Source organism: Rhinolophus sinicus, chromosome 2 (genome assembly GCF_057876585.1).
Source record: "Rhinolophus sinicus isolate RSI-liver-muscle chromosome 2, RSI-T2T, whole genome shotgun sequence".
In the NCBI taxonomy this organism is placed as follows: Eukaryota; Metazoa; Chordata; class Mammalia; order Chiroptera; family Rhinolophidae; genus Rhinolophus; species Rhinolophus sinicus.
In genome coordinates this window covers 1877615-1903385 of record NC_142502.1, presented here as the reverse complement: position 1 = coordinate 1903385, position 25771 = coordinate 1877615, and the positions used below count along the sequence as shown (strand labels likewise).

At 52.5% G+C, this 25771-nt stretch overlaps 1 protein-coding gene across 4 annotated transcripts in view; it reads right to left on the bottom strand.

The window, feature by feature from the left end:
* Positions 1-9209: 9209 nt before the first annotated feature.
* The window catches only part of UNC93A (unc-93 homolog A), a 34541-nt gene continuing 17979 nt past the window's right edge, over positions 9210-25771 (bottom strand). For 3 of the 4 annotated variants that reach the window (XM_074333826.2, XM_074333828.2, XM_074333827.2), the window contains 4 exons: positions 23460-23674; positions 21314-21449; positions 19691-19822; positions 9210-9982 (listed from right to left, as the gene is read on the bottom strand). In XM_074333826.2, coding sequence (XP_074189927.2) covers positions 9723-9982; positions 19691-19822; positions 21314-21449; positions 23460-23674 — 743 coding nt within the window. In that variant the 3' untranslated portion in view covers positions 9210-9722. The remainder of the gene's footprint in view (positions 9983-19690; positions 19823-21313; positions 21450-23459; positions 23675-25771) is intronic. The other variant, XM_074333830.2, reaches the window with a different exon arrangement.

The window sequence follows — 25771 nt, the reverse complement described above, 5'->3', positions numbered from 1 at the left end:
GTTACGTAGGGACCATCTTGGGAAGAGCTGTCTTCTTTTTGCATGTGGGCGGCCGGCCGGAGGTGCACGTCCTCACACTGCTGTGGCGGTGTTTCCTTTTCTTTTCCCGAATAAACCCTCTGTGGTGGGCTACCTGGGGAACTACTTGGTCCAGTCGACACTGCTTACCTTACGGAGAAGACTGTTCCCTCCTACCTTACGGCCATTTGTGCTCTGGGAGACCATCTCCTCCGACTTCTAAGGCAGCACCGACCAGTTTGGAAAACACTGGCCGTTGGCGTGCTCTGCTTGAAGCCAGTTGGATTTCCCACACTCACGATGGGCTGCGTGTAAGCCCAGCTCTCTCCCTTGGATAACTTTCGTTGCAGAAACTGTTAACCTGTTCACTCTTGTATCGCTACCTCCTAGCACACAGTGGGCACTGCACGTGATTTCTGGGCTGACAGCGCGTTGGAGAGAGACGGCCCGGGTGCGGGGGGCTTTCCTCCTAGTCCTCGTGAGGGCTGGACGGCGCCACGTGCCCGGTCGGAATGCATACTCACCGCTCCTAGCGGCCCTGGTCCCCTGTGCTCTCGGGAAGGGTGGGGTCCCGGGATGGAGGCACACACTGCCCTCCAGCTCTGGGTGTGACGTCCGTAGGCTTGTCCCTGGCTGGGTCTGGCTTGGTGTAAGGACCGCAGGAATGCTTTCTCGTCAGGCCTGATCCTGAGGGTGGATGTGGTGGTCTTTTTGAGCAGCTACAGAGCCCAGTTGAGAAGGGCAGGACTGGACATGCTGGTTGCTTAGTGACACAAACCTGCTCTCCTCACAAAGGGGGCAGTCACCACGTCAAGGACAGGTCCGGGCTAGGGACCCCATTCAGAAGCTGGACCCAAGGCCTCACTTGCATTTTCCTTCATCTATGCCCCGGAGGAAAATCTTTCCATGGACTCACACACAACCCTGGGCGTTGTGGCCCCTGTCAGCTACAGACTTGGGGCCTCAGAGGGGTCCCCGAGCAGCTGACGGATGGACAAGAAGAGGCAGGCGGCTTTCTCTGGTGGGCTCCCTGGGTTCTCATTGTGTTTCACCCTAGTGGGACCTCAAATGGATTATTTTTACCTGAAAACAGTTGCATTTCCAAAATGAATCTTTATTACTTGTTTAAGCCAAATTTACAGCGGGACCCCAGTAGGACCCATCCTTCCAGCCAAGGCTGAGCACTGCTCGCTGATCTCGCTCCGCCTCCAGGTCCTATGTGTGCCATGCCTGTGGACCTTATGACATCAGGCAGAGAACATGCTGGCATTTCAAAGCTGGGAGCCTTCCTGTGGCGTCTCTGTGCTCAGCTCCTTTAGGCTCCAACCTGTTACTACGTCTGTTGATTAATGTTTAGTGTTTCGTTGCCTTGTCCTTAATTACGTGCATTGTTATAACCTTTCAGGACCAATAAATTGCTCCTTGTAACTATACAAAGTTCAGAACACAACAGCCAAAGATGTTGGTGAGTTGCATCAAGCTAGAGGGAAACCGCAGATTTCCCAATTAGCAAAACGAGACTGAAAACAATTCATCACGTGCAGCCTGGAAGGCATTTTTCTTTTGTGGTTTGACATGTTCGTTCGTTCATTACTTATTGTTACCCTCCAGCACTATGTGCTGGTGAACTTTGTGTAAATGAAATGACGGTCTTCTCGAGCAGCGGGTAAGGGCTGCAGACGCAGTGATGCTGAGGGATGGGCTCAGCCAGGCAGGCGGTCCTGCCACAGGTGAGGATATCTGGGCCCGGATTTTCTAGTGGAGCAATCTCTAAAGCCTGAATTTGTTCAACGACTTTTAATCTTCCCCTCCAATCTGAGATGTTCCCATGAGTTTCCAAACGTCATGGTAACTCTTTACCTGGATGTCTGGGCTGAGAAGGGAGACTAGCTCACACATTAGAGGAGAATCCTTGGGGTACCTAGAAAAAGCCGCGTGTACTTACCTGATGAAAATGAGTTGCTTGTCTCCAAAAGCACTGTGAGCAAACAGATGTTCCCAAGTTGTTTCTTTTCCACATTCATCCTCCTTTGGATGATTTCTCTGAGTTTGTTCCTGGGGTCAGTTGTCTCCTTGGCTTTGTTCTCATGGGATGTCAGGTCCTCCTGAGACATGGAAAGGTGTCGGGATGGCTCAGTGCCTCCCCATGTCTGACTGCGTGGACTTTGGACCTTGTGGTCAGAGAACCAACCCACGCGCATGGCCACCTGGTTCTGGACCACTTCCCACCCCTCTTTCCTGCTGAGGCGGACGCCATCTGGGGCCCTCTTTCAGGTATGTGGACGAGCAAACATCCGCTATCTGAGGTGCCAGTTGAAGTTCTCCAAATGGAACACTTGCTCTTTGTGCCAGGACAAGCTTTCTGACATGCCTCCTGTGATGGGACCAAGAGGGAGTTGGCATTATTATGACGTTGAAGTCTAGAATTATGGTGAAGTCCAAAGAAACTCTGGACCAATACATAGAATTGTCATTATTTTGTGACATCTCAGTCCTACCCACCCCCTCCCCCCAGTGAGTGCAAAGACCCACACCCAGGGTGACTGACGGAAAAGAACCCCCTGTGCCATCTACCAAGGGAGAGACACAGCAAACCCGCATGATCCAAGGGGACTTGGGGACCTTTCCCACTGAGGTCCTCCAGCCAGTGACCAAGCCTGTGACACTTTGCCAGTAGGCACTCCCTGAAAACCCACAGCTAGCACAGCACCTGGTTGGTTTGAAGGTTGGTGACACTAAGTGAGAACGGACTTGTATTGATACTGCGATCACCTCAGTGCTGCCTGAAGGAGTCACACGAACATGGTACTTTTATAATAAAAACTTAATCAAGAGAGAAATACATACACTTAAGTAGAAAACATGAATCTGTGTTTGGGGGAGTTGTCGGCCTTGGGGAAGTATTGGGAATGGATCCCCAGGGGTCCACGCTTGCGGTGTTCTGTTTCTTGGTCTGGGGCTGGTTACATAGAAGCATTCAATTTGTGGAAATTTATCAAACTATATATATATATATATATATATATATATCTGTACACTTCCTGTCTTTATGCTCTAATTCAACAAAACATTTCAAAACATGAAGTGCCTATCTCTCAGTTGAAGAATAGCATTTGGAGTTATTCACTAGCCTTTTAGTAGAAAAACACCCTCGACCAGGAATTACAAATCCAAGTTCTAGTCCCATTTCTTCAACTACCCAACTGTGTGACCTAGGGCAAGCCGTTAGTTTTATTAATTATTCTTCCTTTTCTCATCACATCACATGAAGAATTTGAACTAGAATATTCTTCGTTCTCTGTCCTTCCCAACCCCTGAATACTCCAAGCAGGTAATGACCCCACACCCCATGCTGGGCTCCAGCTCGTGAGTCTTTTCTGGAGATACCCTCTGGGGAGAATTGGAATTCCTCACCGGCTACGCTTCTCCCCCGTCTTTGAGCCCCTTGGGTCAGGTCTTCGTCTCCCAAATCCCACTTAGCTGCTCTGCCCGTGGACACTGTGACCTCACTGTCACCAAATCAGTGACCCATCCTCCATCCTCATCTGACCAATATACCAGCAGCAGTGGACACCGGTGCTCACCACGTCTTTGTGGGCCATTTTCTCTCACTGGGCTCTGGGCTATCACTTTCTCGGGGGTTCTTATTTATCCTGCTGGTTACTTTTTCTTGCCTCCCTTTCCCCGGCCTCTAAAGCCAGGACGATGCAACGATTCAGACCCCAGATCTTGGTTTTTCTTCCATGCCCCCTCCTCACTCAGGGTCGGTCTCCCTTTCTGTGCCAGGACTTCCAACTTGATCTGTCTGTGTGTGAGCTCTCCCACGAATTCCTGTCTCATATCACTAACTGCCACTCAAGAAAACCAATTGCTGTCTCATCACATGTCAAAACTAACATACTCAACACCAAACGCCTGAAGTTTTTCACCCCACAAACCTGCTTCCTGCCAGGTTTCCCCGATCTAAGTAAGCGGTCACTTCATTCTTCCAGTTCTCTGTTCAGCCAAACTTCTGGAGTTTTCTTCCTCTGCTTCAGCACATCCTGTAGACTCTGCCTTTAGAGAACCTCCTGAATCTGACCACTTCTCACTGCCACAGCCACCTGCGTGCAGCCATTGTTGTTTCCACTGGGGTAGGGTGGGTCCTGATCCAATATGATTGGTATCATCATGAGAGAAGGGAGAAGACAGAGACAGACACAGGAAAGCCGGCCACGTGATGCGGAGGCAGCGCTCAGAGTGATGCAGCCACAGGTAAGGACACTGAGGGCGGCCTGTGGCACCAGCAGGTGGGAGAGGCCGGGAGGACGGGCCAGGAGCCGGCTGTCAGAGGGCGCCTCGCCCTGCCTACACCTGGACTTCCGACTTCTGGCTTCCAGAACTGGGAGAGGATGCAGTCGTGCTGTGCTAGCCCCCCAGGATTGTGGGACTTCATTACGGCAGCTTTGGGGACTGATGCAGGTCCCTGCGCTGTTCACACTCAACGCAAAGTCTTTCCTTGGTCTGCGGGCCCTCGGTGACCAGACTGGGTCGCTGGCCCGCCTCCTCTGACCACACCCACCCCACGCTGCAGGTGCCCTGGCCCGGCTGCCTCGGGCTGCTGGCAGCTCCCTTCTTTCTAACTGAGCCCTGTTCTGCCAGACACCTCCCGAGTGTCCCCTCAGAGGAGCTGGACACCCACCTCTGACTTCCCCTGACACCCTCCTGGTTTATTAGTGCTCCTCGACCGCCATTCAGGCCACGACTTACTACGCATTCCTCGTTCAGAACAGAAATTTCGTGAGAGCAGAACTTTGCTGTTTGGTTCACGGGGCATGCCTACAACAAAGGCGCCTAGCAAGCTCTTAAGGCTGCTTTGCCCGTCGCATGAACGAATGAATACACTTTAATTTGCCTGCTAGATAACGTCCTTGTGTGACAGGGTACATCGCGTCCTCTCGGACCGTGTGGGGGTCAAGGATGGAAGCCACAAGCACAGCATGAAGTTTCGGGGAGGCTGCCGGGCAGCAGGAATCAGGGCTCCTCTGAGGCTCGGGGCAGCAGAGTAGAGGGCAGGCGGGAAAGACCTTCCACGGGGGCCTGCTCGGTGCGAACGCCGCCAGATGGTCTTGGCTTTAAGGACAGAGCTCCAGGGATGGGCCGGCCTCGCCGCGCGTGAACGAGCACTGGTGCGCGCTGCTGCCCTCGCAAGCCGGCCAGGGAGGCCCGTGGGTGTCAGGGTCACAGTGTGTCTCCAGTGCCCTCACTGACCGCCTCTCCGCAGAGGAAGACAGAACTTGCAGAGACTGGCGGGAAAGGACTATTCCCTAATTAAGGACCCGCACACCCTCCGGAGACGTCACCGAGCGCCTGGAGCATTGCTTTTGAACTCCCAGCCGTGTAGCTGTCTCTTGTTTTACTTTCCTAAGGAAACCGGGAGCAGGGGTGAAGCGGCGTCGCGCTGGCAGATTTATGTCCCCCGTAGAGAAACAATGAACAGGGCACCGCGCCGGCAGCAGGTGGACAGGGGACGTGGACGCTGACGGTCGGTCGGCCCTGTGCTTCGCGGCGCCAGCAAACTGATGGGCGGTGTTTTCGCCCTGGGGGAGGGGAGGACGGAGCCTTCTCCGCCCACGTCTGTTAAGGCCACGATGGCCACCAGGGGGAGCCGTGTGACCACCGTCGTCCGCTGCTGGCGCCGGGGATGGCGGAGCGCGGCCAGCCCGGGACGTGGTCGGCCTGGCAAAGGCAGGCGCATGCGCTTGCGCGCACTTGGCTTTCGCACGCTCACGGGCCCGCTGGTCACGCTTCCTTCCCCTGTCCCGGCGCGCGGGGCGCTGAGCCCCCGTGGGAGAGAAGAACAGGGGCGTCTGACGGCCGCTCCGGCCGCTCCCGGTTCAGGTCTCCCCGGCTGTGTCATCAGCCCACTCCCTCACCCTCACCCTGGGGAGGGGACAGAGAAGGGGACAGGTTGTTATTGCTGGAGGAGCTTCAAGTGCCAGCGCAGAAGAAAGGGCATGAGGCTCCGGCGAGGGCGTGCACTGGGAGGGCACCTGACTCAGCAGGTGGCTGCCTGGGGGAGCAGGGCAGTTTTAATAAGACTTCCCACAGGAAGCGCCATCTAAGCTGAATTTTGAGCACTCAATTTCTGCTAGCACGTGGGACATTGGTAGAGCTGACGTGACCCAGGGGACAGACCCTTGGTCCTTGCCCCACAGACCAGCCAGAGATGAGCCGGAGTGGAACCTTCCTGGAGGACTGGCTCCGGGACACTGGGGCGCGTTCACAAATTCTTCTCATCACCAAGTGTAAGTGTGAAGAGAAAACAGAAGGGCGCGGTGAGGCAGGCGCTCATCCAGGGAGCATGAGGGTGCCCAGCCAAGTATCTGCTTGCAGGCTCCGCACATGGGAAAGGGCGCCTGACGGCGCTGCCAGCTGCTGCCCAGACCAGCAGGCAGCCCGCGCCCTGTGCCGAGCCTGCCTACACCTCCCAGTCACTCCATCATCTGGCACATTTTCCTGTGAGCATAGACAGCAGCAAAGTGACATGTGCTCATCAGATTCCCGACACCCTTCAGCCGCCAGCAAAGTCTTTTAGTCCAGTGACATCTCTGCTTCAGAAACACCCGGAGAAGCTGTCCTGTCCCACATCGCCTCTTACCCTGAAATAGGCTTTGCTCCCTGCAATTGAGACGAGTGGGTCTTTGAGCCTGAAGTTCAAGACGGCCTCTCTGCCCACATTCTCCTCATTTTCAAGTGTCTGATGGATCATCAGAGAAATCCCTATGGGACCCGGGCTCGGGAGGAACGGGGCTCGCCCAGCTACAGGCCTGAGCGTCTAACCGTGGCCTTGTAACCAGGCCGGCCCATCTGAACAGCCCACTGAGGTTCTCAGGAGCAGGCTGCCCCACGCATCAGGTCATACCCGATGTCCAGGACCACTGAGGGCGGCGCCCAGGCATCCGAGCGGCTTGGCCCCCTCCGGCCGTGGGCTCTGACACCAGGACACTCTGGGACCTGGACCTGTTTCTCTGGAGGTCCCAAAGAAACGCACGTCCTGACTCTCCTCTCAGCTCGGAGGTCCTTTCCCCCTGGACCTCTGGCACAGGGCACCCTGCTCAGTGCCACCTATAGCTCAGGAGATGGGCTTGGTGGGGTCAGGAAAATCTGGTCTGTCATCTCCAGCATAATCGCCACGGGCCTTCCTAGAAGGTCTGAGGGACCCCTGAGGAAGTTAGGGTAACTCACGTCAGATGCTCTGAGCTGAGTGAACGACCAGCGAGCACTTCCAAAGCAGGCTGCCAGGAGCACCACGGACTCACTACAGAGCCTGAACCTCCACGTCGGAGGGGACGCGTGTGTCAGCTTCCTTCATTCAAGGCCTTCTACACCAATGCTCATTGAGCTTTGACTCTGTGTGAAATAACCCAAGCTCCACGTCGTGGGAAATGCAATGCTGGTCCAGTCTGTAGAAACAAATACAACCCAAGGCAGCCTGTGATAAAGGGCAGGAAAGGGGAAACCCGTGTAACGAGGTTGAGAGGACACAGAGAGCCAGCTTTGCTAAGAAGATTATTGACAACTTCAAGAAGTTATGGCATCTCCTTTGGGTCTGGGAGGATGGAAATGCTTTGGAGAGAGACTTAGGAGCAGCAGAGCTGAGAGCCCACGAGGGGGAGAAGCCGGCGTCCAGGAGAAATGTGGGATAGTTCAGTTTGGCTCAAATGGACGTGAGGCGAAAGAAGCAGCTGGAACTAAATCACAAAGGGCCTGGAAAGTCATGGTCAGGTGTTCAGACTGTGATCGTTAGATGGGAGAAAACCCTGACAGGGGTTTGAGCTGCAGGGTGGAGTCTCAGTCCTGTGCCAAGGGGAAGGGCTGGTGTCCTGCGGGAAGGACAGGAAGTTAGGAAACGGGGGAAAGAGGTAGTGGCTCCTTGAATGGACCCAAAGGGACTGGTGGGAGAGCTGAGCCAATGGGCAGTGGAGAGACAAGGTACCACACAGCTGAGGGACAGCCGAGCCTGGGTGATGGGAGGAAAGGTGCTACCAGTCACAGGCGCTGGGCGTGAAGGGCAAATCCTCATAGGTGGGAAAGGCATATCTGCGAGGTCATTAACGCGAAGCAGTAGAAATTTTATATTTATTTGATCAATACCTGTCTCCTCACTTGGCTGAAAACTGACCACAGGAAGAAAGGAGAATGTCTGTATTTGCTCCCCATTAGATCCCCAGCATAACTATTAAATGAGTGAATGGATGGAGGAGGGAGTGAAGGGGCCAGGGTTTGGCTAGAATTTCATGGAGAGGCCAAGAATGGGTTAATGATTTTTTGAATTGTTGATACGTTTTCTTCACTCGACAGACATTCATTAAGCACCTGCTAGTGTTACACACTAGACACCAGAGAGCTTAAGGTCTGGAATGGGGAGACATTCCTGCAAAAAATAAATACAATGGAGTGTATGTTACATAGGCTCTGAGGACAGTCCAGAAGCTTGATGAATGGGTGTTGAGAGGCAGGAGGCGTTCCAGGTTGAGGAAGCGTGTGAGCCAAGGTCCAGGGAAAGAGCGCCCTTGAGAGGAGGCTGGCGGCCCCCTGGAGGGCCCTGTGCTGGATTCGGGAACTTCCCTCACCCGACACTACACGGGAGTCGCTGCAAGGTTATAAACAGGAGTCTGACCTGACAGGACTTCGCTTCAGGACTGGAGGAAGCCTGGGCAGGGGTGGGGGCTGGGGCCGACCCTCAGACAGGTGGGACGTGCCGAGGACATGCAGAGGTGCCACCTTCACAGGACATGTACAGAGAAGCCGTGGAGAAGAGCACAGACTGAGGAGAAAAGTGGGGGAAGGAGGCATCTTGGGGTGAGTGAAGTAAAGAGAAAAACACAGGGAACACTGGCAGAGAATGCCAGAAGGCGCATAGTGAAGAAAGAAGTGCTGAAAAAAAGATAGCGGGCGGCATTACCAGTGGCTTCCCAGCCATTAAAGACAACGAGGAATGGAAAAGATGGTTGATAAATGTAGGCACTGATTCAAGATGGACCTAGAACACATACCAAACATGCCGTGTGTCTAGTTGTATCGCGTCAGGAGTCTTACATGTTGTCACCCATGTGAAGACTCCTATGGTCTACGGCTGAATCACTTATTTGATGACGTGTGTGTGCGATCTAGATGGGTGTTTAGAATAAAAGTATTTGGACAGGAGGTAAGTTCATAACATAATTACATTTATTTAGAAACTTGAACTCTGTAAGTTTGAAGAAACATAGACTCTAGTCGGGCTGTGTTACTCGCTGGACTGGGAGGTAGTCAGCTGACACCCCTGCACGTCAGGTTACCCTTTGTAAAATCCTGGTATTGGGTTCATTATTTTAGACAGACTTCCAATTCTGAGGCCATCAACAGTGACAACAACGAGCACAAGTGCAAGTTGTTGATTCTGTGATTCTAAGCGGGTTCCAACTGACTGTACCCTAAACTTTTTTCTTTTCTATCTGAAATTAACTGGATTTTTTTCACGCATGCCCTTGATCTCTACTGATGAGATGGTGGACTAAAAATGTGATAGAATAGAAAAAAAATTTACATAAAAAAATATTACATCTTTCAAATGGCCACATATTGCTAAAATAGTTGTAAAAATCAACTATAAACTCTGAGGCAGCTTCAGATAAAACTCTTGCCGATGCCCAGCTCGTCTGCCATGGAGTTTGCTGCTTTCACATTTTTGTCTGTGTTTCTGTTTCCTCTGCTTCTCTTCTCACAGCAAGTGGCCTGGTCAGGTTCTTAGCCTCCAGGTATTCCACGATTCCGTAGGCCACCATGGTCAGACACAGGACTCCCAGGAGAATGTAGAGCTTCACATTGACGCACAAAAACGTGCTGTACCCAAACGCAATGACGAAGCCCAGGGCTTCCCAGAGGCGGTAGTTGGCAAAAGCGGCCTCCTTGTTCTTCTCAAACAGAACGCCGAACAGAACTGGGGGTGGGGGGGCGGGGGTGGGGGAGGGGGGAAGAGACAGAACACAAGTGTTACCGGAAAGAGCTGGCGGGCAAAGACCAAATGGAAATGTTACCAGAAAGCCTCTGATGATTCTTTTAATTATCGCTGAAAGTAGCTTTCCCACTGTTCAGTGTTCTTGGCAAAGTCAGGACCTTTTTCTTTTTAGAAAGCAGAATAATCTTATGCTGTGCATTATAGCATAAAAATGGTGACATTTCTCACAGTGAAGACTCATCCTATGTATAGAAACAGGATTGAGGAAATGTTAGCAGTAGCGGGCCCCTTGTGTGCTGCCCCCCGGGCCTCTCCACTGCCTGCCCCACCTGTGACTCTGTTCTCTGTGACCACCATGCCACCAACATCCTCAGGGCTCTCCCTCCTCCTCTCACAGCGTAGACATAGTCCTGTCCCACCGTTTACACCACTCACTGTTCTTTCTCCATCTGTCCTCTCATAGACTGTGGACTCCCTGAGGCAAGGCCCATTCTTACCTGGAATGATAATTCCAGCGAAAATACTTAGGAAACGACTAAGTAGACGAATAGGAAGTAGGAGAGACCGCGCAGGAACTTTGCTTCCTTAGCATGCGTTCGCTATAATCCAAGCTCCTTTTGTTTCGCCTCATAGAACTCTGACTCCCCTGTGTTCTTTCCCTGGACCCTCCTGCCCGGACGTATACTGTACGTCCACTCCTTCTCATCAGTAAGCCCTTAGGACATTGGGTTCTGCTCAGTGTCAAGCTCTCTTAAGAATACAGTCAGGTCTATCAACCATAACCAGGATACAATGAGCAAACTGGAATGAGGTTTTAGTCAAACAAAGCTCACACCTTGGTCTCAGTTATGTGTCAGCTCCGCACCCATGAGAGCAGAACAGCCCCCCGGACCAATCCCCTGGGAACTGGACGGAACGATGCCATGATTGACAGGAGGACCTGATAATCAATCGCTCCCGCCTTAATCCCGACCAATCAGGAGCGCCCACGCCCCCAGCTCCCACAGTAACCGTGATTAATGATTGTTCCCTTATCTAACCTGGCACTGAAGGCCATCAGGGAGCGGGTTTCTGAGAGTGCTGGCTCACCTGTGTCCCCAGGGTTGCAGCCAACACCTCAAATAAACCTTTGTTTCCTTTGCTGCAAACTCCCGCTCATGTCTTCTTTGGCTTGGATATGCGCTGGCAAGCGGACCCTTTGAGTCTGTGGTGACAGCAGGGTCCCAACAGGTCAAGCATCAAGCCCATGTCCTCAGGGTCGCCACTTGGTCAGACCTAACATCCCTTTTCAAAGGTTTGCACGAAAAAGGCGTTCTGTGGAAACTGTGATCTGACCGTAACTTCCTAACTGGGCAGGTCATGGTGAGCAGTCACGGCCCAAGCCGGCAACGTTTTAGTGAAGGCTTATGTTTGCTTTAAGCCAGCCCTGACCACTGTTTCTGTGACTCTCCGTTAACACACCTTTGAAATGCCATAAGTAATGCCCCTCAAAGGGGGTCAATGGAGCACACAATCTCATTAATTAGCCTATAACCCAGTCCCCGCCTTGCTGTCTCCCATCCTCATGTAATCTTCCTTACATTCCCTCCTTAATTCCAAATGCATAAAAGAAGCTGCAAAACTGGCATTCTCGGGAGCATTTGAGGTCTTGCTGGCGGCATATGTCGTCAGTTTGGCTCAGATAAACTCATAAAAATTCTCTACACGTTTGGACGTTTCTCATGTCAACAAAAGATAAATAATTAACACAATTATACAGTAGGGCAATTCCAGCGGGAGAGCTGTTCTTTCCTCTTCTCCCCTTTCTGTTAGAAACAAAAGCCCACCCCAGGGAGGGAGTGGAAGTAATATGGGACATGTAACCCCAGACATCAGGGGACAGACAAGCAAAGGCACCACCTTTGCATGAGTGAGGCAATCAGCGAAACAAAATGTCAAGTGTGGGCCTCCGTGTTGGGCAGGATGAACAGACAGCCCCCTGCCCCCAGGCGCAGTGGCCCCAGATACCATCGTCACCATGGAGACCATTATTCCTGGGGGCAGCTGACTTCTGCAACGTTGTGAAGGTTTTCTTAGCACTGTCCTTCCTCCAGGGTGAGCTAATGATGGGCTTTCAGACACACATTGTTTTTTCAGCTTTCATCCTGTTCCTCTCCTCTAGCCCTTCTTCTTCCTGCTTCACAGGGGAGGGGAGAGGGTGGTAGGGATTCCAGGCCCTGCCAGCGTTGGGGGGAAGGTTGGAAACCAGCAGCAAAGTCTCCTGCAACTCTTCTTGGAAAGGTCGACTCCCAGAAGACGCCTCTTGGCATCTGGTTACTCAACTGTTCATCCACTGAGGGAGGGACTCAGGAGGGCAAGGCCATCAGGCAGATATGATGTAAGATAAGATACGCGTTTTAAACAACATATGTGTGTTTGGGAAAACAAGAACCTGTTTGGAGCACTCAGAAGAAAGCGACTTTCCTGCCTGCGAGTCTGCAAAACATTCCCCTTCGTAAAAGGAAACATGCAAAGAGAGTCCAATAGTAACAGTGTGAGCGCAAATGCACCCAACTTCATGAACGTTCTGGCAGCGTGGGCAGCGTGAAGCCAGTATTTTTGCTCTGTAAGTCAGTGTCTTTTGGGGATTTCAAGATTCAATTTAGATTGTGATGATTACAAATCACTGCGCTCCAGGCTAAGGGGCCTTTCTCGCTGCTCTCTCTCGATCAAGTTCAAGTCCAGCTCAGCCTCTTAAGTAGCCATGTGCTCCAAAACTTCCTGAGTCCTTTCATCAGCGTGGCTTTCCGGGCCTCCATAGGCTTCTGTGCCAAGGGAAGAACTTGACATTCCCTGAGCCTGATTGGAATTGATCCCCAGTGAGGAGACTCTCCAGCAGGATAGAGGTCCAGAATGTCTGCTAGCTCACACCCTCACGTTCAAAACAACCTCGCCGAGCTTGAGAGGAGGAGGAACCCTTAGGACGGGAGGACTCAGAGCCCAGAGGCTGGTGGGAAAGCCAGCTATGCCTCTGGCTGTGCCACGGAGCTGACGAGACAGAAGACGTGTGGCATCTGGATAAGAGGTGGAACCCTTTCTCCTTCCTCCTTCCCAAGCATGGCTCTGACCAAAAGGGCTGGCTCAGAGTCAGAAGGAGGAGTAAGCCAACGGACCCTGACGTCGGCAATCAGAATTGTCTTAAGAAAATGACGAGAAAGGAATCTGGGGGAAACCCATTTGCTCCGTTTGGGAACATGGGCGAGTGACACAGGCCCAGCCTGAAGGAGGAGCTGGCAGGGCCAGTCTTCACTGATCCCTGATGGTGTGAACCTCGGTCGCTGGTTCAACCTTAAACAAAGCCCGGCTTTTCAGGAAATTACTCATGATCTGGTCCCTATTTTAATCGAAACATCAAGAAACCGAACACGTTAATTGTGTCAAAGTCCAGCAGTCAATGAGACGGTGGGCAGAGGGGAGAGACATTAAAATCAGGAAAAGTATGCTAAAAACAGTATTTCCACGTTTCTGAGGTCACTGTACATGTCTACCAAGATTGGACAAATGTATCATTGTGGTATGCCTGGTGGGAACCAGGTTTCTCACGGTCAGAGCAAGAAGTGACAGAACGGCACGTGGGAGATGAGAATGAGCCCGGCTGCTGGAGTGGGGGCGGCCGTCAGTGTGAACGCCTTGTTCAGTACGTACACGGAGAGGCAGGTAGAGAAGGTGTGTGTGCAGATGTGCTGAATGGGCTGAGAAGCAATGTCACCTCAGTAACACCCACCACACAGACCTGGTTTCCGACACCATTCTCCGGGAAAATGAAGCCGGCGCCTTGGAGAAATGGCTGGTTCCAGGGCTGGCACAGGAGAACGACAGATGGACCTGGAGTATTTCATAGTGTAAGAAAGTAAGGAAGTTCTTAAAAAATAGACGAGGCGTGTCAAAGGACACCGGCCGCAACATGAAAGAGCTCCCAATGGCCAAAGCTGGAGCAACCAAAGCAACCCGATGTACAAAGTGGTAGGATTGTAAGCAAAGGATACAGTCGACACACTGCATTCCATGGTGTGCAGGTGAATGGCTGAGCCAATAACTAAATAAAGTGGGAGAAGGGACACATATTCCTTATGTAGAATTACACGTAATTTCTGTGCACATGCCCTCGAGGAGCTAGAGATTGATCACTTCCCCTTGGTTGTTGGCTAGCCATGGTGAGTAGAAAGGACGAATAGCAGCTCTGAGTTGGGGACGTCTGGCAGATGCCCCGTCGACCAGCGACCAAGGTTTATGCCACCAGGATTAGTCACGTGCTGTCAGATACCCCTGACTGATGTGATGAGAACGGCACTTCACTCTGGGGTCTTCCTCCCCCAAACCCATAACCTGAGCCAAATCATGAGAAAACATCAGACAAACCTAAATTAAGGGACAATCTATAAACTACCTGACCAGTATTCTTCAAAAGTGTCAAGGTTGGGGTGGTCAGTTAACTCAGTTGGTTAGAGCGTGGTGCTGGTAGCACCAAGGTTGCGATGTCGATCCTCTTGTGGGTCATTGTGAGCTGTGACATTCTAAATAAATAAATAAATAAATAAATAAATAAATAAATAAATAAATAAAATTTTAAAAAGTGTCAAGGTCACGATAAAAAACAGAAAAATGAGAAACTGTCACAGTCCTGACAAAGGAGATGTGACAACTAAATGCTACGTGGTGCCCTGGATGGACTCTTGGGGACAGAAAAGACATCAGTGGGAAAACTGGAGAAATCCAAATAAGGTCTGAAGTTCAGTTCAGTCATGAACCGAAACTAATTCTTAGTTTTGACAAATGTTCCAGGGTTTGTAAGATGTTAGCAGTGGGGAAACTGAGTGGATGAGAATTCTCTGCACGGGCTTTGCAACTTTCCTGTAAATGTAAAATTATTCCAAAATAAAAAGCTTATTTAAAAAGGAAAAAATCCTCGCTCTCAGCCTGACCTGCCTGCCTCATCTTCCCGGGGAAGACACTAGATGCAACCCGTCTTCAGATGAGAAGACGTGGACAAGTGGTCAGGGAGTCTTGTTTGGTTAGAAAATACAGGTTAAGTGAACTGGATATGTAGAGAAGTCAGGTTTTCTGAGTTTATCAAACCAATAACAGCCCCTTTGGCAGCTACCAGGGCACAAGAGTATTTTTAGACCAGACATTCTGAGTCTTAAATGCAGCGCATTGGCGTGTAAGGGTTGCTATGGCAATGGCACCCTTCTTTCATGAACTGTCAGGGCGAATAAACAGATAGGAGTTACTGGCCCAGACTGACTGCTCCAGGGGCTGGAGGAACTTGGAACCCAGTGGGAAACACCGAGCGGGGAGTCGCAGTTTCCACCCCGGGCCCAGGGGCTTGGGTGGTTCATATGACCTGCTTCTGAGTTTCAACTGAGAATGATCAGTGTTTCAACTGAGACGGGATGAGGGGAGAAAAGGGTCAACTTGCGCTGACATGTACTCAGTCTCATTCATTGGAAAGTATGTGGCTCACGTATTTTCTTAAAAAAACAACAACACTCAGGGAGAAAAGGATTAGAAATCCAATTTGCTTTTAAAAATTAACAACAAGAATGAGAGAGCAGCTCTTGGGAGGTGGCAAAACCTACACACAATTTCCTGCGTTAAAGAAATACAGACCGTACGGATGTGCCCCCCTGCAGGGTGGCAAGTTCTGGGAGAGCCCGGTGGAGCCAGCCGGCCTGGAATCAGTCAGCAAAACATCACTCTCGACGATTGTGAGTAGAGACCCCAAAGGGAATGCTCAAATATACGAGAATAACAATTTCCCCCAACAACTGATTTTTCCTTGAAAAAAATTACTTTCCATCTGTACAAAAAGACAGAAAGAATTCATTTTAAATGAGCACTCCTTCTTCAAGGGAGTCTCTGCAAGTCATTCACTGGACCTCATGTCATTCTGCACCATCTTGACAAAGGCTTTACCTGACAGCCTCTCACGTCCGTGACCAGAGAGGGAGAGTTAAAGCAACCATCCTAGAGCTCAGGGAAGGAAACTGTCATGCAGGGTCTCTGGTCCCGCTCCCCACATAAGAACGCAGGACATGGTGAGGCCAAAAAGGAACACCCCCGGAGCCATAGGTAGGGGAGTCATACCACTATATTCTCGCTGGCGGCTGGGTTGGAGACACAGGAAGCAAACATCCGCCAGCACCCCATTTTCTGCTAGCGTAGCCACAGCAGTTATATTAGTGGCCAGTGGCTCACTGGTTACAGCTGACGGCCAACTAGCCACAGCTGATGGCCATCCAATCACAGTTGATGGCCATTTACTACCTGAGCCAGCACCTTTCCACGTGAGGCTGAGAGCCTGGAAACTGCAATCCTGGCTCTGTCCCCACAGAAACCAAACATTTTTACTGCAGTTATTTGAAGCATCTAGAGAATTATTGCATAGAGTATTGCGTGGCTTCTTACCCCAGTACTTTACCTGACTTTTATGTGTAAATACGTTTAAAAATTCAAGTGACTTCAGAGACACCAGCTAACATCTTAGGAAGCAAGATGGCATTTGCATTTGGGGTGTGCAGTAAATACTGGGTATCTTTCACACATCACAGGGATGATGAAAGAAATCCTCTCCTGATGCGCGTTGGGTAAGGTGTGTAGGATTCCTGCAGGTGACGAGTCCTACCTGCCACTAGTCGGATTCCAGGCTGCCAAGAGGAGCTGAGAGTTTCTGTTTCTCTCTACTGCCCTGACTCACGCTTCTGCTGTTGAGCAACACTGAAGCCTCGCCTGTGAGAAGTTTCGGTCATCCCTTCTGAGTGTTGGCCTTCATCCACACACACCAGACTACAGCACTGAGCCAAACACATTTGTCACCTGGATCAGAGCTTCGTAGGAGCCACCTGCATTACTGAGCCCGTAGAAACGATTATGAAACCCGCACTCTTAAAACCCAACAACATGACATTTGTTCAGAGGTGTTTATACAGCTGTCCTAAGCTGGCAAAGCACTGAGACCCTAAGGCAGGGGCCATCCTGTGGTGAGGTCACGGGCACCAGTTGTCCTTTGTGTAGGGACAGCAGCCAGGCCTCCCATCCCTGGAAACGCTGGCTTGTGGCTTGTTTGGGGATTGGCCCGACCCAGTTTCTAGGCGCCAGGTGTTTCCTGGATGAGGGCTGAACGGTGATGTCTACAAGGGAAGAGGCTCTCTTCTGAGGGCCCCGGGTGTCTCACTATCTGCAGACTGCCAGATGCACAGCTGGCGGCCTCCTGGAGCCTCCGACACCCCCAACCCCGCCCTGTGCCGGCCTCACATGGGCCTGCGGGGAGCTCAGGGCTAAGGGTGCCCGCCCTAAGCCCTCCCCTGTCATTTTCAACCACCACCCAAATGTCGCCCTGTAGTCACCGTCCCCCACGTGCTGTCACTCACTCTCTGCTTCCTCCTCTCCTGGGGGCCTCCCTCCGAAACTCTCTCAGCTACAGCTCATCTTGTATAAAACGGGACCAGCCAGCTGCCCGAAGGTGTCTTGCTGGTGCTCCAATCACCTGGGTAACACTCTCACGTCCAGCCCCCATACTGGCTGCCCCAGCCTCCCTGCTCAGGCCTCGTGTGGCACCCCTCCTCCTGGCCCTGCTGTCCTGCTCAGCACGGGTGACTGTGACCTCCACCCCACAGTCAGTCCTCCCTGCTCAGCTGGACAGCTCCCCCCACGTTCACTGTGGGCCTTCACTTCCACCCTGAACCTCCGGTTCCAACGTGCCGCACTGCAGCTCTGGCGCTCTGACCTCTTTGATGCCACCAGCCCCTCCTCTCCCATGTCCCTCTCACCGTCCTCCTGTGTCACCGAATCACCCATGTCAAGCCTGCCACCTCCCCGCCCTGCCCCACCTCTGCTCTGGTGACGGGCACTGAGGCGCTGGGCTGCAGGGAGCTCCACTGTCACTGGCCTGAAGGCAGCTCAACCCCCCCGCCCTGACAGGCCCTTCCCACACCCTCAGCAGCTGTCCCAGGCCTCCATTCACACCTGTTGACCTCAGAGACTGCATAACGTAAAGGCCGAGGTCTTAGGGTACCTGGCACACAGGAAGTGCTCAGTAACGGCTCTGCGTGGACGCCATCGGCGTTTCACCACTCCTCCCCCCACGACGACAAAGTCTCCCATGCGTCTTTCATTCCAGCATCCTTCCCCTTGTCCCCAAAGAAAAGGCACCCCTCCTCCTGGTCGAGGGAAACCTCTCCGCGGTCCTCCCATTGCACTGACCCCTTAAATCATCATTCAGCTCCCCACGTCCTCTTAGCTTCCTTCCCTCCCCCATCTTCTCATCACAACCATTAACTCTGAAATGAAAAATAACCGTCATAATTGACAGACATTAAAAACAGCCACTCCTAAGTGCTATGTCCCCCTGATCAGTGACCTCTTTTGGACCCTTCAAAGCCAAGGCCGTCAGCAGGTGCACCCAGCCCTGCCACCTCCGTCTGTCTGCACTCCATGCCTCCACCTGTGAATCCAGGTCCCACCACGCTGGGAACGCTGTACACGTGGCCGCTCACTCTGACGGCCCTGCAAGGACTCCCACCTCCTGCGCTCTCAGGCCTCCCTTCCCACGCCCTCCTGGTGCACGGCTGCTGCCGACCTGCAGGTCAGCTGTGTCAGCCAACTGACCGACAGCTGGAGTTACCACACAGCCCTGTTCTCACACAGCTGACCCTGACACCCTGCTGCAAACCTTCTTTCTGTTGCTTCCACCGGGGGGTCAGCCAGCCTCTGCACCTCACCCCTCAGCAGTCCCCATCTGCTGTGGTAGGAATGCTGTATCCCCTAAATTCACATTCTAAGCTCACCCGAATGTGAGGGTGTTGGGGGGCCTCTGGGAGGTGATTTGATCATGAGCATGGAGCCCCCATGATGGGATCCGTGTCCTTAGAAACTGGACCCTGAAGCTCCTTGGCCCTTCCACCCCATGAGGACACAGCAAGAAGACGGCCCTCTATGAACCAGGAAGAGCCTGTCCCCAGACATGGAATTTACCAGCGCCTTGATCTTGGCCTTCCAGCCTCAGAGTGGTGAGAAGTAAAGGTCTGCTGTGTCCAGGCCTCTGATCTGTGGTGTCTTGGTCAGCATCCCAAACTGACTGACAGCTTCCTCCCGAGTCCCGCCTCCTGCTGCTTGGGCCTCCTACACCACCGGCGCCACCAGGAGCCGACTCAGGGTGACCTCCTCTCCCACCTCTCACTTGGTTCTCCCAGATGGACAGCCCCAGTGTCCCCTGCTTGGACATTGTCACAGTAACCTGTAAGCATTCTCCTGCAGAAGTTACACATGCACCTCCCTGTCTCAGCCGAGAGCACCCAAGGATTCTCCATCCCCCGGGTGCCAGCACCAGGCACGCAGCAAGCACATCATGCCGCTCGGACAGGTGCCTCAAGTGCCAAGCCACGAGGAGCATCACTCTTAGGACAGGAAGTCGCACACTCTTTTGCCTCATGCATCTGAATAAATGCTCAGAGAAAGTACTTCGAACCCACGGTATGAATGAAGCCGGAGTCCTCTTGCCTGTTTGGTCCCCATTCCACTCCGCTTGCTGGAGCACAGCACCATGTTTCCTGGGTGTCCCGCAGCTGGCCGGTCCTCCACCCACCCCATGTCCCCCCACAGCCGCCCAGGTAGGGGACCTGAGCAGGAAATGGCTCTGTGCTGGGTACTCACCATTGTTCTGTGTCTGCCACACGGCATCAGCCATACCCCAAAGGCCAGAAAAAACAAAGAACACAGCCAGCTGGTCAGGGTTCGGTTTCCACAGCAAGAGGGCGATTATGCAAGAGAAGTGGGTGACCGCACCTGTGCACATGCAGAGGGGACAAAATCGCCCAGGAGATGAGTGCTGTGCCAGCAGCTGCGTTAGCGCGTCTTAGATGCATTCATGCTAAAGGAAATTTCTTCCCGATCATTTGCTTCATGTCTGAAGTGTTGTTTCCTTAAAACACTCCAGACCGATTTCTGCAGGTGGGTTTTGACATTGAACATGGGGCGCCGATGTGTGTGCACTTTGCAGAGTCTGACTGCAGCTCTGCTCACCTCTGGTCTGCACACCGACAGGGCAGGACAGAGGGGTGACGAGTCACAGAGGGACACATCGTCTTGCCCAGGCTGAGGAGCCCCCAGATTATGAGGGTTCAGACACAGTGAAAGAGAGGAGGGCTTCTTCATGAGGGGTGAGTCATAGGACCCCAGCTTCTCACTGAGTGGTGGGGGTGTGGGGAGTGGGAGGGGGTGTGCCCCCCGTGGGAGCTGGGCCTTTTCTCCTGACTTTTACCCCAGTGCACCCTAACTTTTGGCCTCATGATTTCTGCAGACACTGTGGCGTCTCCAGAATGTAGTAACAGAACAGCTTGTGACACTCCAGAAACTGCTGCCCAGGGGCGGCTGGAGGGCTCAGTTGGTTAGAGTGTGAGCTCTCAACAACAAGGTTGCCAGTTCTAAACCCCAACTGGACTTGGAGCTGAGCTGTGCCCTCCAAAACTAGATTGAAGGACAACGACTTGGAGCTGATGGGCCCTGGAGAAACACACTATTCCCCAATAAAATTTTTTAAAAAATTAAAAAAAAAAAAGAAACTGCTGCCCAGTGGGACGAGCAGGGTCTGCGGGGTCAGAAGCAGCAGGTGCATACTGGGCTCCCTGAGGCTGTGTGACCGTGGGCAAGTCACTACACTTCTCTGTTCCTCATTTCCTCATCTGGCAGGTGGGCAGTGTCTGCTCCACAGGACGACGGTGAGGATGAAATAGAGAGACATGCATAGGACTCGCCCTCTGTCGGCCCTGACAACGGTTTATTGTTCCCCCTCTTCTTGCTCCGTGCACACAGACCCCTTAGACCTGGACTGGGAGCTGGGTAACTGTTCTGTTTGCGCCCTCATTTCTCACGGCTCACATCGTCCCTGATGCTCCTTCCTTCCTTCCCAAGTGGAATAGAAGGTGCCGCGTGTTTAGCACGCAGTCTGTCTGCCTTGCAAGGTCAGGCTTCATGCACTATGTGAACACAGGTCGTGTCCTCCAGAAGCCGGCCCTCACTCGCCCCGAGGACCAGTCAAGACACCGCTTCACGTGCCTGCAGAAACCCTGTGCTTAGCCCAGCCCTAGCCCTCATCACAGGACCCACAGCGGGGCAGCCCTGCCTGCTGGAGGGAGCGAGGGAGGGGCGGAGGGGGTGAGTGGGTTTCTAAGGGGCTTGACAGATTTCCAGGCAGTTCCCCGCGTGCTCTCAGCCCTCACCCACCCTCTGGGCGGCAGTGTCGCTGTTCTTGCTGGCATCTGGGAAAGTGACACCTACCGAGTGTGTAGAGAGCGATCCTGCCCGTGTACTGGGACAGCCGTCCATACAGCTCGGAGCACAGGGAGTTGGTGGCTGAGAAGCAGATCATCACGTAGCCCACAAAGTGGATGCCCAGGGCGCAGGTGGCATAGGACTGCAGAGGGAGCGCAGAGCTGCGTCACAGCCGTGCTCGGCACTGGGCACTCAGCGGGCACGGGGGGCGTTCATCAGGGATGGGTGCAGGCTAACACGCATCCCACCGGGTGACAGCTGATTTGCTGAATCGGCCTGGAACCTCTGTCTAGAATTTCTAGCTCCCAGTGTAGAGAAAAATGCTGGTGCTGGCGCTTCTGAGAAAAATCCTCTCCAGGGCAAAATCTAATAAAGAATGGCTGGGACAGACATCTGGACATATTTGTGGCACACTTATTATTTATTTAGGGGCTAATCGGAGCTCCTCCTGGTGGGGGTTGATCATGTCCTGCCCAGCTGATGAGACGGTGGAAAGGTGGAGGGAGAGCGGGCTGGGTAGGGGGAGCACAGAGGGTTTTAGGGCAGTGAGACGCTCGTGGGTACATGTCACTATCCAAACCACAGAATGTACAACACCAAGTGACCCTCACGTAAACTACGGACTCAGGTATTTATGGTGTGTAGGTACAGATTCACAGATTGTGACAAATGCACCCTCCAGGAGGGATGTTGACAGTGGGACAGGATTTGGGGGGCATGTGGGAAATCTCTGTACCTTCCTCTAATTTTGTCGTGAACCTAAAACTGCTCTAAAAAATAAAGTCTCAGTGAAAGAGAACATGGAAAGCACGTGAAGGGAATCTCAACAGAGACGAGGAGAAAGGGCTTCTGCACAAGAGCGTGAGGCTCCCAGAAGCCTCCAGGCCTGTGCTCAGGCAGAGTCAGGACAGACACACAGACGAGGGAGCTGGCTGGGGGCCCACGGCATCTGGACGGCGGGGCGATGGCTGAGGTCACATGAGGGTGGTCAGCAACACGACCGATGGGAGGTGCCATGGCCAGACACCATGGGAGTGTGTGCTTATTTTGTCTTTACCTTTGGAGCCCTGACACGCCCCATCCGACTGCCCTAGGAGAAGGGAGGCCGGAGAAAACCTAGGACGCCAGGTACTGCACACACCATACTTGTACCACAGACATTTGTGCTGTATCTGAAATTCCAACTTAGCGGGACCCTACTTCTTATCTTGCTGATTTGGCAAGTCTGCCTGGGAGGGAGAGTGGTGGGGACGAGGCAGGGAACGTTCCCTTCCTGGATAAGGAGGGCGACCCTCCGAGGGGTCCCCTGGGCTTGGCCCCAGCTCTCTCCACACACACATGGCCCAGTTCCCACCCAACACTTTCTGGAAAAGGGAATTTCAACTCTCTAAAGTCCCCATTTGTGACATCGCTTCTATGACATTCCAGAAGGTTCTTTAGGACAGGATACCACCTGGGCAGGGGAGCTAGAGAGACACAAACTAAGTGACAGGTCCACGAGGGAAGGTGGCTGTGAGTTCCAATTGTGTCCACCCCAAGGGATAAGGGTCACTCTGCCTGCCTGTCCAGTGTTGCCACACTGCTCACCGCCACCAAAGAGGGCGTCCACCTATCCACAAAGGGGGCATCTAGGGAAAGAGGGTGATCTGAGCAGACAGGGTGACAAGGCCTGAGAGCCACATCCATTTCTAGATGGTGAGGCATAGTTTAAAAACTAGAGTGATAAGGAATATCAGCGTTATTGTGGATTTCATGTTTTCCCTGTATTTTTTTACTCTAAAATAAGGACCTGAGGGAGATGCAAGTAAGCACTACACAAATGGATGTCATATGTAATGACTCACGAATAGCTTTGGTCCTTTCCCCCGAAGGTACATCTCAAGACAGAAAGGTCCCCTTCCAAGCTCAGGGGGGTGGAAGTCACCTAGACGGTGACATCCTGAGCAATAAACTCAGCTACCCTAGTGCCAAGAAGGACCTAGCACAGCACCAAGAGCCCTGTTCCCTCGGCCGGACTCAGGTGGGTGGCCCTGTGATACCCAGTCATCCCTTCAGTTACAAACACAGCTTGGTGCAATAGCCACACCACGTTCTGTGCGTGTGGCTTTTTGCTTTCTCTCGCTCCCCCATGGACTCGCCCGCCAGGTCATACCCTCGTGTAGTCGCCTGCCAAGAAGGCCTGTTCGAATCCACTGTACATTGGTAGCAGCACGAGGAAACGCAGGCGTTTGTCTCTAAAAAGCTTGAAAGTCGACAGTAAGGTGGACCAAAATGATGATGGTTTCTTCTCTCCTTCACTTTTCTGCTGATTGTCTCTTACGGGTTCGAGAAAGAACGCTACCAGCAGGACCGCCAGGACGCCACTCCCTGAGAGGCAAACAAGAGACAAATGCTACTGTTAAGGGACCCAGGGCCACCAGCCCCTGGCACAGGCGGATTCAGTCACTTCTTCCCTCTCTGGAGGTGCAGGGCCAACTGCAAACCCTGATGGAAGATCAGAGCGCACAGGCCCAGCCTGACAAAGCCATTTGGAGTCTTACACACGCTACCTTGACCGCACACGTGTCGGTTCTGTGATTAACTTGTGACTGTCAAGCTCTCACAGGAGACCTGTCACCCTAGGTCTGTATTGTCTTCAGTGGCATAAAGTACAAAAACTTGAAGAGACCCCTGGATGTCCTCAGCACCCTTAGCCATCAAATATTGTCTCGTCCTAACACTCAAGCCATTTCTACCAGCAGCCAGTGCCCCTTCTCAGGACGGAGTCCCAGGAGGTTACCGTCTGCTCCACACTTATCCCAAATCTACTTGTCTAGACGTCGTGCAGGAGGAACAGCTCACACGCACCGTGGTCTGTCCCCTGCCTGGGAGCGCGTGCACTGCCTTGCTGTGCTGAGACGGGGAGGTGCCCCAGAGAAATGGCCGAGAGCAAAAACAGGGGTGGGACTGTGTGTCTGTTGTGCCACCATTGTGTTTAATAAGGCATGGAGGACATGAAAACATATTTCTTTATATGCTCATCAAATACATCTAAGAATGAAAGAAGACATAGTTGCCTGTGGGTGCAGGAGAACTGGGTGGTGAGACATGGCCGTGACAGGGGCCTGGTCCTTTTTACAATGTTTGCATTTTGAACCATATGAATGGGCTATCTACACACACACACACACACACACACACACACACACACACACAGAAAATGAAAGAAAATGACTCAGTTTCCCCCGGGAGGGGACATCCTCCCATAACTCCAGGACAATGACAAAACGGCTTTGTCTACAGCAGCCCTTCATTAGTAGAAACACCTCCCTTTCTCTAGGTCAAAAACCAATGTTTGTGTAGCCTTGGTTTTTTTCTTTACATGACAACCTTTTTGCTCCCTCCCTGACTTTAATAGCTTTGTGGTATCTTTATACCTCCACTGCTTTTCTTCCGTCTGGCCGTGGTAATTATGCACAGTGCTTGGGAGTCACAGATCAACTCAAGAGCAGAGACCGTCTTCCTTCCCCTGCTGGTTTGGACCAGAAGCTTTCAGAACAGGCTTTAGTCACTTATTCCTACCCAACCCTACCACAGTGTGGGTCTGTCATCCTTTAACGGCGATTTGAGTTGCTTTATCTCTTTACTTTGTCTTGCGCACCTCATCTACCATATTTTCTACCTCTTATAGCCAGCAGGTACCTTCCTGCAGCCCTTGACCGCCGGCTCGCCACCTCATGACGGCACAGCCGGCTGAGCATGACTGAAACCGTGAGGTTTACAGTCAGAACTCTCCCCAATTGTTTGCAGAAATGGTAAAACCAGTCTTGCACCCATCTCAGAAAACTATGCTGTGAATACATTTCCACCCAGAGAAGCACTAATGTACTTCTAAGCTTTATTTCTGTAAACATAACCCCTCCCCCCACTTCAACATTTTAATAAAGTTTGTTAAACAGCGTGTGACAGCGCGCAGAGCTCATCCCACCAAACCGTGAAGCCAGGTCACCATGCCTGGGCACGGGGCCCTCTTCCAAACCAACTCATCAACTGACTGCGTGCAGTCACGTGAAAAAGGCATCTCCGTGGTCCACTCACTGGCCTCAGCTCCTTCTGCACAGTCTCACTTGTGGGTTCTGCCTGCCTCACTAGGACCCTCCCCTCCCAGCCCCAGGGACAAGTGCCACGCAGGCGCCTGTGAGACGGGTCATGGGTGCAGAAGCCGCATGTTTACTAGGAAATATGTGTGTGTGCAGAGCTGCCCTGGGACCCAGAGCCTCCCGGGGCGTGAGTTGGGAAACTGCTGGCGTTGCACAACTAACGTGCTGTATTCTGAAGAGAAGGGCTTTGCAAGACACCTCTTTATGAGGACGAAGCTCAGAAATCCAGGAAGATCACTCCAGGGAGATGGTGTTCTGTCTCCTTTAGTCCATTTTTCTCCTTTGTTGTTTTTCTTTTGTGTTTATGGTAATGTGGCTTTGCTTA